This window comes from Protopterus annectens, chromosome 3.part1 (genome assembly GCF_019279795.1).
Source record: "Protopterus annectens isolate FY-2018-M chromosome 3.part1, PAN1.0, whole genome shotgun sequence".
NCBI classification, from domain to species: domain Eukaryota; kingdom Metazoa; phylum Chordata; order Ceratodontiformes; family Protopteridae; genus Protopterus; species Protopterus annectens.
This window is the reverse complement of record NC_056732.1, coordinates 1,835,799,608-1,835,811,673: the sequence shown is the minus strand read 5'-3', so window position 1 is coordinate 1,835,811,673 and position 12,066 is coordinate 1,835,799,608. Positions and strand designations below refer to the sequence as shown.

The following is a 12,066-nucleotide window of genomic DNA, read 5'->3' as shown; positions in this document are numbered from 1 at the left end:
ACAACAGAGTGGCTGACACTATAATTTACTAATTCATTTAATGGGCAGTACTGCAACCTGCATCATGCATTTCTGAGAAGCTAAACCTAGCTTCCTAACTAAAACCTACCGTACAACTAATTAACACCCCCTACAAATCTTTGGTCACTTCCCTAATAACATGCCCCCCCCCCCATATAGGCACCCTAGATATTTGGCACTAAAATGGTTTGGGGTATATAGCTGGACCTGTAAGTGCTGTTGTGGTCATTACCCTAGTGACAGCCCATGAACATATGATTCCTAGAATCACTAGTTGCAAAATATACAAGTTGGTGTTAGTCAATTAATCAAAGTAAAACTACTATGTCACTACTTAAACAGACAGTTGTTAAGTGGTGTAATTAACAAAAATAATATCAAGCACGCAACAGACTAAGGACACCAGTTCATAGCACTTTCATTTAAAGAAAGTAATAAAATGTAAAAGGTTAGCCTAAATGCATGTAACAATGTCCCTGAAGTTTTAAGCACAACCCACAAATAATGTTCTCACTTCTGTTATCATTCCCCCTTACCTAGTGACACCATGCTCTCATAGTTCTGTACCATCACCTCCCTGTGCAGCTCTTTCTCCTGGTCGCTCAGCAGGTCCCACTCCTCTCTTGAGAACTCAACAACAACATCTTCAAAGTTTTCTGGCACCTAGAAGCACACAAAGTGAGTGTATTGCTTTTAACTTCACTGTACACCCAGATACATTTGAAATGTTTTGAAAATACAGTAACAAACTATGTTCGGACTTAGTGCATACATTACAAACATGCTTCCAACATTCTACAAGGAAAAAGCTGATTCCACTGTTGTGCTTAATGGACATTCAGCAATTGCAGATACTGGCTAGCAAACAGGCTACCACTCATTTTCAAGTTTTATCAGTTTTTTATGTATATGGCAACATTTCCAGTATTTTGGCTACTTGAGAAGCCACTGATTGTGGCAGTTGGTGAAATTACTAAAGCTTGAACTATGTTTTCATTTACATCTTCCTGCCTACTGAGTGCACAACACAATACCTAGAAGTATTAAACCCCCTTTTTCCATCTTAACTTTTAAAATCTGCACCACCTAGGACAGAACTGCCAATCACTAGTGATCATTCTGTATATTTTTTGTATTCTACCTTAATTACATAAACCCTCTTTAGCATTCACTTTTCTCATCTTAACACCTATCCACTGGGCAGGTTTGACGGCCAGGCTGGTACTTTCTCCTCTACTGCCAGCGTTTTAGCACTATATCTCCTAAGAAAGTGTACAAAATACCTTATACATAGAAATAATTAACATTATCACTGATAATTCCATCTCTGAGAGGTGTAAATGCCCAATTAATCAGGAGCCTGCCCTCAACTAAAAACTTACCCCGTGAACTTCATACATCTCTACTACAATCCTTCAATAATCACACCCGAACACCTTTTACTGAGACTGTAAAAGAAGCCTCTCGGTTATTTGTACTTAAATTACAAGGGCTTAGAATTTCATGGCAATGCAGGGTTATGCCTCTAAAGATCCTAGTAAGTACCTATGAACCACTCCCAAAGCCTCCTACAAATAAGAAGATTAAGTCTCAGCAACGATTAGGCCACTCATCCACCTCATGCATACGTCACATAAAGAGCCACCCTGAGCATAAACACCCCAGACCTACCACATCAAACTACAGCACTAATAAAAATGTTTTAGTGCCACACTGACTTGTCACTCACAAGGCTGGACAAGGACAGGATTATAGTAAATTATTTTTCACATCCTAGGATCTCTGATGATAAAGGGCCCAAAGGGCCCTAAGTCCTGAAAAATATGACTACACCATAGTAGTGTTACATGCAGGAGCCAACAGCTTGAGAAGTAAAACCCTGAGGGACATGCCCAGAAACATGCCAATGGTGCAACAGGTAGCACACTTATCTTAATTACTGGGAGACCAGAAGGCTGTGAGTTCTATTCCCTCTCCAGCTGTTTGGCTTTCTGCCACTGCAGTGCATCATTAAGGGGCGTGCTTCCCTGCTGAGTATGCCATCCTTTGGATGAGATATTAAACTGAGGTCCCATGCGCTGGAGTTGATTATAGTTCAGTTGGATGTAAAAGATTCCACCAAACTAAAAAAAGAGTAGGGGAAGTTCTGTTCTTATCGTAAATACCACCTCAGGTCTCCCCTAAAAAATGCCAGTAATCTTAGGGAAAGTTCTGTTCTTATCGTAAGTACCACCTCAGGTCTCCCCTAAAAAATGCCAGTAATCTTAGGGAAAGTTCTGTTCTTATCGTAAGTACCACCTCAGGTCTCCCCTAAAAAATGCCAGTAATCTTAGTGAAAGTTCTGTTCTTATCGTAAGTACCACCTCAGGTCTCCCCTAAAAAATGCCAGTAATCTTAGGGAAAGTTCTGTTCTTATCGTAAGTACCACCTCAGGTCTCCCCTAAAAAATGCCAGTAATCTTAGGGAAAGTTCTGTTCTTATCGTAAGTACCACCTCAGGTCTCCCCTAAAAAATGCCAGTAATCTTAGGGAAGTTCTGTTCTTATCGTAAATACCACCTCAGGTCTCCCCTAAAAAATACCAATAATCTTAGGGAAAGTTCTGTTCTTATCGTAAGTACCACCTCAGGTCTCCCCTAAAAAATGCCAGTAATCTTAGGGAAAGTTCTGTTCTTATCGTAAGTACCACCTCAGGTCTCCCCTAAAAAATGCCAGTAATCTTAGGGAAAGTTCTGTTCTTATCGTAAGTACCACCTCAGGTCTCCCCTAAAAAATGCCAGTAATCTTAGGGAAAGTTTTGTTCTTATCATAAGTACCACCTCAGGTCTTCCCTAAAAAATGCCAGTAATCTTAGGGAAAGTTCTGTTCTTATCGTAAGTACCACCTCAGGTCTCCCCTAAAAAATGCCAGTAATCTTAGTGAAAGTTCTGTTCTTATCGTAAGTACCACCTCAGGTCTCCCCTAAAAAATGCCAGTAATCTTAGGGAAAGTTCTGTTCTTATCGTAAGTACCACCTCAGGTCTCCCCTAAAAAATGCCAGTAATCTAGTAGAACTAACCCAGTCAACAAAGGAGCAATATATAGATAGATAAATGTCAAAACTTTACATGCAGGTTAAGGCACTATTTCTGAGTTGAATCCTTTCTACAATTCAAATGATGCCTGTATAGAAAAAAAGATATTTGATTTCAGTAATTAGTTTAACAGCTGCTGTCATTCCAGGGATATCCACTATGTGTCAGCATGGGACAAGATGCTTTACAATCCAGTTTGCTTTGCTTAGGATGGCCAGCACCTTTCTTTCAAAGACGTCCATACACTGGCTAAAGCCTTTGCTCCCCAGTGCCTTTTTAGGCAGAGTCCAGCTGATAAACATTCCAACATAACTAACATTTCAGTCCTGAAATCAGAGCACACTGAGGTGGCTCCCCTCAATGACAAAAATATCTAAGCAATACATTTTCTGATCTTGACACACTCCTGCACCTGGAAAACATCCATGTTTGTATAGTTTCTATGACTAAAACTCCACTACTTTGGGTTGATTTAACCATCCTTCAGTAAAATGAGATACCTATACCTCAGATGTAAGATATACTCAAATATTCCTAGGCTTAACAAACAAAATTTCCCTTTAGCAGTTGATAAATAAACCTACTAGGAGACACAGTATTCTCAACTTGATTTTTACAAATATGACTGTTTCTTGCACTATTCCCCCAGTATATCATTCCCCAGTGATCTCTGACCCCAGTGTTGTCATCTTCTCCTCTAAGTTCTCAAACAGCTCCCACACCAAGCCACACTGAATTTAAGGACTGCAAACATGCCACCCTCAACCTCTTCTACAATAAAATATCAAAATGTACTTATGACTGCACCTCCCCTGACCTTGATATAGCAGTAAGCTTCACTATGGAATTCTACACCAATTTATGAAAATGCATAGAGCTGACAGTGCCTGTCAGAATCAAGTATCAAGGGAAATTCAAAAACAAACACCTTGGTGATACACTTCCATGCATAAAGTATACAAAAAAAAACCCAGAAATAAAATCCTTAAATTGCATACAAAAACATTACAAAAAAATTAAGAACATTATCAGGTCCACTAAAACAGCTCATGAACACACAATGGCTTATAAAGCCAAAGGTAACTATAAATCCTTCGTTTGTAATGTTAGAAAACTATTTAACAATTCCCTGCACTGTTCTAAATGCATTTGTGATGAGACCTCCTGTTCTGATGCAATAGACATTGACAATATCCTTGCAAATAAATTTAGTGCCATCTTCACACAGCATATCTTAAACTGGCCAAGGCCTCTGGTACCATTCCTCATGCTGGCATCATATAAAATCTTAATGATTTAAAAATCAGGTTATAAATGGCAAGATGGATTGCAACAGTGAGAATTGCAGGTACTTCATCTGAAAATGTGAAAGTAACCAATGGTGTCCCTCATGGTTCAGTGCTGGGACCTCTCCTTTTTGGGATTTACTTCTTAGATCTCCATGCTTTGAGTTAACATCTTTGGCTAATGATGTTGAGAGACAACTGCAACCTAGGAGTGTTGTTAAGTCACCCACATGCTCCAGAGACCTCAACCTCATTACCACAATCAACATAACATGCTGGAGGGACAGGTTCATAACCCAGAGACTGCCCATGCTCTGGAATAGACTTCCCATACATGTCAAGCAGAACACCTAACAACTGGCCCTCCTCAAGAGAAATCTTGATGAGTGGATGGGAAATAAAAAGTTCACCCTGGGGATCACTCCAGTGGCTCTAATTGATAGAGGCAATGGGAACTAACATCAGGCGGCACAATGCCAGGGCACTTTTATGGGCTAGGCTTGTAAAGGCTCCAGGGCCATTAGCCTAGTACACACCTATGAACCTATAAACCCTCCAACAAACAAACCACCCAGAATGAACTTTCCTTAGTAAACTCCTGGTGTACTAAAATGGGTTCAAACAAATTGCTAAAAAAGTGTAGTGCCATCACTTTTGGTAGACAATCTCTCCCCTCGTTATGCTGCATAAACAATACTCCATTATAAAACAAAAATGTAGTTAAGAACCTAGGGATTTCGGTTGATAACTCCCTCTCTTCTGGACATCGTGTAACAATGGCTATCGGGAATTCTTTTGCCAAATGAATATCATCAAAGTCTACAGAGATAATCACTCTCTTATTCTCAGCATTGATTAGGCTAATTATTGAGAACAATACTCCTTCCCCTTTGGGATATATCTCACTAAACATATTGATCAGAAAGAGTTCAAAGGTTTCTAGCCAAAAAGATCACAGGTCTGGCTTTTCAAAGTGATGGCAATAACATAAGCAGCTTAAAACAGAGTTCTAGGCAGAAAACAGCTCAAAACAGCAAAAGCCTGCAAGCTTCTGTATTTTTTTTCAAACTGCTATAAATTGTTAACATAATTTGGTGGTAAAGTGACTACAATGTCCAGAAGGTGAACAGAAGGAGACTGAAAGCAGTGTGGTGGCAAAGCTGTAGGAAAAACAGATGGTAATAGCACCCGAAGGAGAAACCTCTTCTGCCACCCTAGAGAAAGACTGACAAATGTACTCTTGGGATTTTCAAGATAAGTGGTTCTCTTTTAGAATATTTTAGAATTCTCTTTTAGAATATAGAGAAAAATAAAAGAAAGCTGCAGAAAATAAAAGATGTTTTAACCAGACATTTAGAACAAAAATGATATGCAAAATGCTGAAAAGTAAAAGAAAGAACAAATGGTGGAACAACAATTAAAATATGAACAAATGGCAAAGAAATGAACAAACTGGAGAATATATCTCAAGGAGACAATGGGAGGTTTACAGGAGTGTCATAACAAAGTGAAGGGAAGGACCGCAAAGCTTTTATAAGAAAATGCTTCAGCAAATGGGCTGGAGGTTCTATTGCTGATATTAAAAAAAAGTACAGTGAGTAAATATTTCCAATCTGAGATTGAAAAATAAACCAAGACCTGTACAGATTAAACTACAGACATATCAGTTAAAGGAGGAAATTCTTTTTATTTTGTAAAGAAAGAGAACAATCTTAAAAGTCAGGGTTTATGTGTACACTTTCCATTGCAAACACAACTAACAGAAATACTTTTCTGTCTTTCAGAAGGCTCTGCAGAGAAACAAAACTTTGTTTCAAGTTACTTTATCCTGATTTACTTTCAGTCTTCTACATTCACAGATCCTCAACAGGTACATCATGAACTGGCAAGATGAAAAGGTTGGAAGGAGAAGAAGTTAAACAGGGAACGTGCAATCAGTCAGCAGATGTAGAAAACCAAACTATGGACACCTCAAGGGAGATTTCCTGTATATCTCTTTCCTGTTTTCTAAAAGAAAATAACTGATAAAACAAAGGAGATAAAATGTTTTTCAAAAAGAATGGGATATTCTATAAAAACATGCACCAGGAGGAACACTGAGTGAGGACAGCACTTTAAAAAAGATGTGATATAATCAAAATGTGTGTTGTATTCTGAAGGATACTTTAAAATCATTGACACCAGTAAGTACTAGGCATTAAATAACATGAAACAGTGACTTAGAGAAGTTCTTTAAATGCAAGAAAATATATATGAACAAGGGTCATTGGTATAATTAAAATGAAAAAGATGCACACTGGAAGACGTTTTAAAACCACTGAGATCAGGAACTAAAAGTGAGAAAATAACTACTTCATTTAATGTTGTATGATGCCCTGTTAAAGCCACATGTGTTACCAGGCTGCATAATGGGAGATTTCACTTTGCAAACTGGCCTGTCTCCAGGACTGTTGATATGCAACCTACCTTCCCAGTAAGAGGATAGATTCACAGTGTCTGGATAGGGAAGTTTGACCTTTTAAAAATAGCTACAGCATTTGAAACTTATAATGAAAGGCAAAGGAGATGTGTTAAAAAGTTTACTGCCTGAAGGAATGAACAACCTGTAGGAATAAATATGAAAGAATGTAGTTAGCCTGGCCATCTAGCAACACACTGATAGAAGAACATATTTGGGTATAAAATGATTCAGGCAAGTGAAATAAACAGATCAGATTTAAAATACTGTTCTCCAACTAAAAGAAGGAAATCCGGGTTCAAGTCAGTCTGTAGAGAACTGGAAGAAGCTTTAAGCTGCTCAACAGCCTTGCAAAAGTAAGTATAGAGTTAACATGCTGTTTATTTCTTGAGTAGGGAAGGAATTGTGTGTTCTAATAAGAGATTAGCTTAAACTGGGACAATCTATAAAGTGATACAAAAAGTGATAGAAACAGAATAGTTTGTAACACAAAGACAATAATATTTACTATGGCACAATTTGACTTAATCATTCGGAACATTAATGGACTTGGCAGGAAAAAAGAGGAAAATATACTGATTTACATTCATAAGAGTAATGCACAGGTAATAATGTTACAGGAATAAACCGGAATCATAAAAAACATGAACGTTTTGTAAAGAAAATTGGGAATGAGGGTTTTCTTTGCTTGGACCAAAGGACAGAGAAAGAAAGGAATTTCAATATTAATTAAAAGGGACAAGGGAATAAATATTAAAGACGGAGGACAGGCAGGAAAGATTTATAGTGGACAGAGCTTGTTAGCAGATACAAGATTTACACTAACTACAGTACATAGTCCATGGAAAGCAGTGGGACAAGATACAAAAAATATTATAAGAGAAGCTATGCTCTTTCATCAAGGAAATAAGGAAGATGTCTTTGGAGGGCCGTGATATCATAAGATTACCAGATGGGGACAGAAACACATCAGGTAATAGTGTCAGACCATGCACCCAATGAACCTATGCAAATTATGTTTTGTAGCCAAATAAAAGTCTGTTATGACTAACACTGGCACTTTCCAGTATTTATTCTGAAAAGAAAGTTGTTTAATGAATTAGTAGCTTAAACTCTGTCTAAAATGTTATTAGACTTGAGCATAAGTACTAAAGAGCTTGCAAAGAATTGGAATAATTGTAACCTGAAGATTAGAAATATGGTCACAATGAAAGCAAATGTGATATGGAATAACAGTCACATTAGATAGCAATAGGACTTAAAAAGGAAAGGATTTACAAAAGCAAAAAAGCAAATGAGATATTTATTTATTTATTTATCATTTGTTGACCGGCAAAGTCCGACTAGGTTCTACAGAGCCTGTTTTCAGCGGAGGCCCGGGGAGAAATGCTCCAGATGCATGTCTTTGGAATGTGGGAGGAAACCAGAGTACCCGGAGGAAACCCACGCGAACACAGGGAGAACATGCAAACTCCACACAGAAGGCACCCCAGCCGAGAATTGAACCGGTGAACCTCTTGCTGTGAGGCAACAACGTTAACAGCTGCACCACTGTGCCGCCCTTAATGGAATAACAGTCACATTAGATAGCAACAGGACTTAAAAAAGGAAAAGATTTACAAAAGCAAAAAAGAATAAGTGGAACATAGGTTGAAGAGTAACTGAAAGAAGCTAGAATGTCTACAAAAAAGTATGTATAAAATGTGAATGAACATATGACAAAGATTTTAAGATAATTACTTTTCAATAATAACTATAGGGCAGCCAGGCTGCTGTCTCAACATTTGAGGCAACAGAAGGTTGAAAGGATGATAGCCTAGAGTGAGGAATTCTGACAATGGTAGGGTAGATAAGATGTGGACCCAGTTAACAGAAGTAGAAAGAAGGATATTAGCATTAAAAGAAGCAATGAGACACCAGATTACAAGGTACACACCTAGTGGTGATGGAATTCAAACAAAAGTATGGAAAAACAAGGAGAAAGAGATGATAAAAGTCTGGCTAGTACTTTTTAACAATATTTTTCTGGATGGGTATGTACCATTGACTTGAAAAGAAACAGTAGTGGTAATTATACCAAATGAGGGGGAACATTTTTTTTGATCCAGGGTCATACAGATCCATTTGATTTTTAATCATCATTACAAAGTGTTTATAACAATTTTGGCAAGAACAGCAATAAAAATATTGCCAAGAATAACAGACTTGGATTAGTGTGGGTTTACAAAAGGTAGACAAACATTTGACATTATTAACATAACCTTTATGATCCAAAAGGATGCACTAAACAATTATAATATATTAATGTTAACAGGTTTGGATGCCAAAAACACATTTGACACAGTGAGATGGGCATTTATGAAGACATATTTTTGAGGCATTTTGGTTTCCATAATCATGGACAACATTAATATTTATTATCTACAGAGGAATTCAAGATAGGCTGAAGTGTGGTGGTGAGCTGGGCAGCCATGACGGTGCAGCAGTTAGCGTTGTCACCTCACAGCAAGAGGTTCTCCGGTTTGATCTTCGGCTGGGGTGCCTTTTATGCGGAGTCTGCATGTCCTCCCTATGGTTGCGTGGGTTTCCTCCTGGTACTCCAGTTTCCTCCCATATCCCAAAGACATGCTATAGGTGGATTGGACACTCTACATTGGCCCTAGGTGTGAGTGTGTGCGTGTGTGTGCCTTCTGTGGAAGGCTGGGCACTGGGCTGGCAACTCAACACCATAAAACTCCACTGCCAATCATGAGCGGACAGGTTATCCGCTGTGGCACCCCCTAACCAGGAAAAGCCAAAAGAAGAAGAAGCCAGGGATATAAAACAAACAAACATAAGTGCAAATAAATGGAGAAATACTAATGAGAACACTGCCATTTTTGCAGATGTCGTAACGTTATTTTACTGATCCATAATATGATATAAAAGTTATATTTGATAAAACTGAAATATTTTAATAGCAGACAATTATAAAGAAACGAAGCAAAAATAGAGGCTATAGTAATGAATCATACCTCAACATGACTTACTGCAGAGTTTCCCCTCTTGGGAGGTCATGATAAGATGAGATACTTGGATGTTTGGTTGAAACTAGATGTTGAGCAAGCTGTTAAGTAAATGTGGGAAGAAATTACTCAAAAAATGATATGATATGACTGTTGAAATTGTTATTCATGGACATTGACAGTAATGTACAGTGACTAAGATATTTTTGGTCCGACTTGTTCTTTTTGTGGATTAGGCAGATGCGGAAGAATATAAAAAAGGAAACTATGATGCTTAAATGAAAACAAAAGAGAAAGAAGCAATGGGAAAAAATGTAATGCTGACAAAGAACATGATCATTTTGGACTTCCAGATTTTTTGGCATACTATAAGGCCATACAACTTAGATTAATATATTTGACTTAGGACATGGAATATATGCCCAAATGAAAGCACTTGATATGGACAGTGTCTGTGAGGTAGTGACAGGCTCAAACCTGGGCACCTGTCCAGATCAAGAAAAGTGATAAAAAGAGCATTATGTGCATAAACGTGTGAAGCAAATCTTTATGTAAAAGGAAGGTAGACCATGGAAATCGCCCAATATCAGGGTGTTCAATAGGACCTTCATGTTTTCCAATGTCTACAGAAAGGTGGAATGACAATTTCAATTACCTTACCATTCACTGGGAAAACTACTCGAGTACAAACTCCCAGGTCCAGCGCTTCCTGGAATTCATCAACTCAAATGCCCTGGATCAGTTGGTAAACTCCCCTACCAGAGGTGAAAACATATTGGACCTGGTCATCACCAACATGGGCGACAGGTGTTCCACACTGGAGGTCAACCCGTCACTGGTTAGATCAGACCATAAATTAATCACTCTAGATGTCCACACCCCACCACCACCCCCAACTAAGGAAACCACAGTAAAAAACTTTTCTAAAGCAAACTTCACCTTACTTAAGACAGAGGTGGTAAGTTTCACAGCCCCCACGCAAAAGGATAACACTGCCCAAGATGCAGAAACCTTTACAAATGCACTCTATGAGCACGTACAAGGATGCATGGATCGTGCCATCCCTAGCAAAACCAAGACTCACTCCTCTAAGAGAAGGAAACCAGTTTGGTGGATTCCTGCCATAAACAGGCTATACAGTAGAAGGAGGAAACTAGTTCAGAAAAAAAGCAAATCCCAAGAAGGAAAGACATCCCTGATCAGTATCAGTAAGAAACTAAGGTCCCTCATGAAATCATCCAAGGCTAACTTCGAAAGAAAAATAGCCAAGGATTGAAAAGATGACCGCAAAGCCTTCTTTAGCTATGTTAAGAATCTAAGTGGCAACTCGCAGATATGCACTGAACTAGTGCAAAATAGCACAAAATATACTGAACCTACTGATATTGCCAACATCCTGGCAGACAGATTCAGTGCAAACTTCACCCCCCTCTCACCTCCAAAAGGGCCCACAACAATACCAGAAAAAGTGTAGTGTCCCAAAAATCACACACACACAGGTGAAAACAGCCCTTTCAAAAGCCAAAAACACAGCGTCAATGGGACCAGATGGTGTCCCAGGCTGCGTCTTGCACGAACTACAGAACTAACTAACCCCCCCCCACCTAAACACGCTGTTCAACCTCAGCCTCTCCACAGGCTATGTGCCCATAGAATGGCGCACAGCAACAGTTATTCCTCTCCACAAAGGAGGGGCCACAACTGACCCTGGTAACTATCGCCCCATAAGCCTGACTAGCCTGTATGGAGTGCATCATCATGGAACTCAATAACAAAGACATTGGGAACCTTCAAACACTTGACCCGACTCAGTTCAGCTTTGTTAAGGGCAGATCATGCCTACTAAACCTGGTTGACTTCTTCGAGACAGTCACCAAGGCCATAGACGAGGGAAAGGTGGTTCACACAGCCTACCTTGACCTCGCCAAGGCTTTCAACACCATTCCCTACTCGGGTATTACAGAAAAACTCACCAGCCTGAACATAAACCCCTATTTCACGAGATGGGTTGCCAATTGGCTTGCAGACAGAACTCACACGGTAAGAATAGCGGGCTCCAGGTCTGACTCTAAACAAGTCACAAGTGGTGTCCTACAAGGCTCGGTCCTGGGACCCCTACTGTTCAGCATATGCTTCTCAGAAGTACAGGCAAATACAGGAGGACTATGGCTAACCAAGTTCACCGATGACTACAAACTGGGAGCCATAATTGACTCTCCAGCTG

General features: G+C 39.2%; 1 protein-coding gene across 2 annotated transcripts in view; it reads right to left on the bottom strand.

The window, feature by feature from the left end:
• Positions 1 to 12,066, bottom strand: part of LOC122798730 (zinc finger protein 883-like) — a 139,689-nt gene that overhangs the window by 116,260 nt on the left and 11,363 nt on the right. For both annotated transcript variants that reach the window (XM_044067830.1, XM_044067831.1), the window contains exon 2: positions 558 to 684. In XM_044067830.1, the coding sequence (XP_043923765.1) occupies positions 558 to 684 (127 nt within the window). The remainder of the gene's footprint in view (positions 1 to 557; positions 685 to 12,066) is intronic.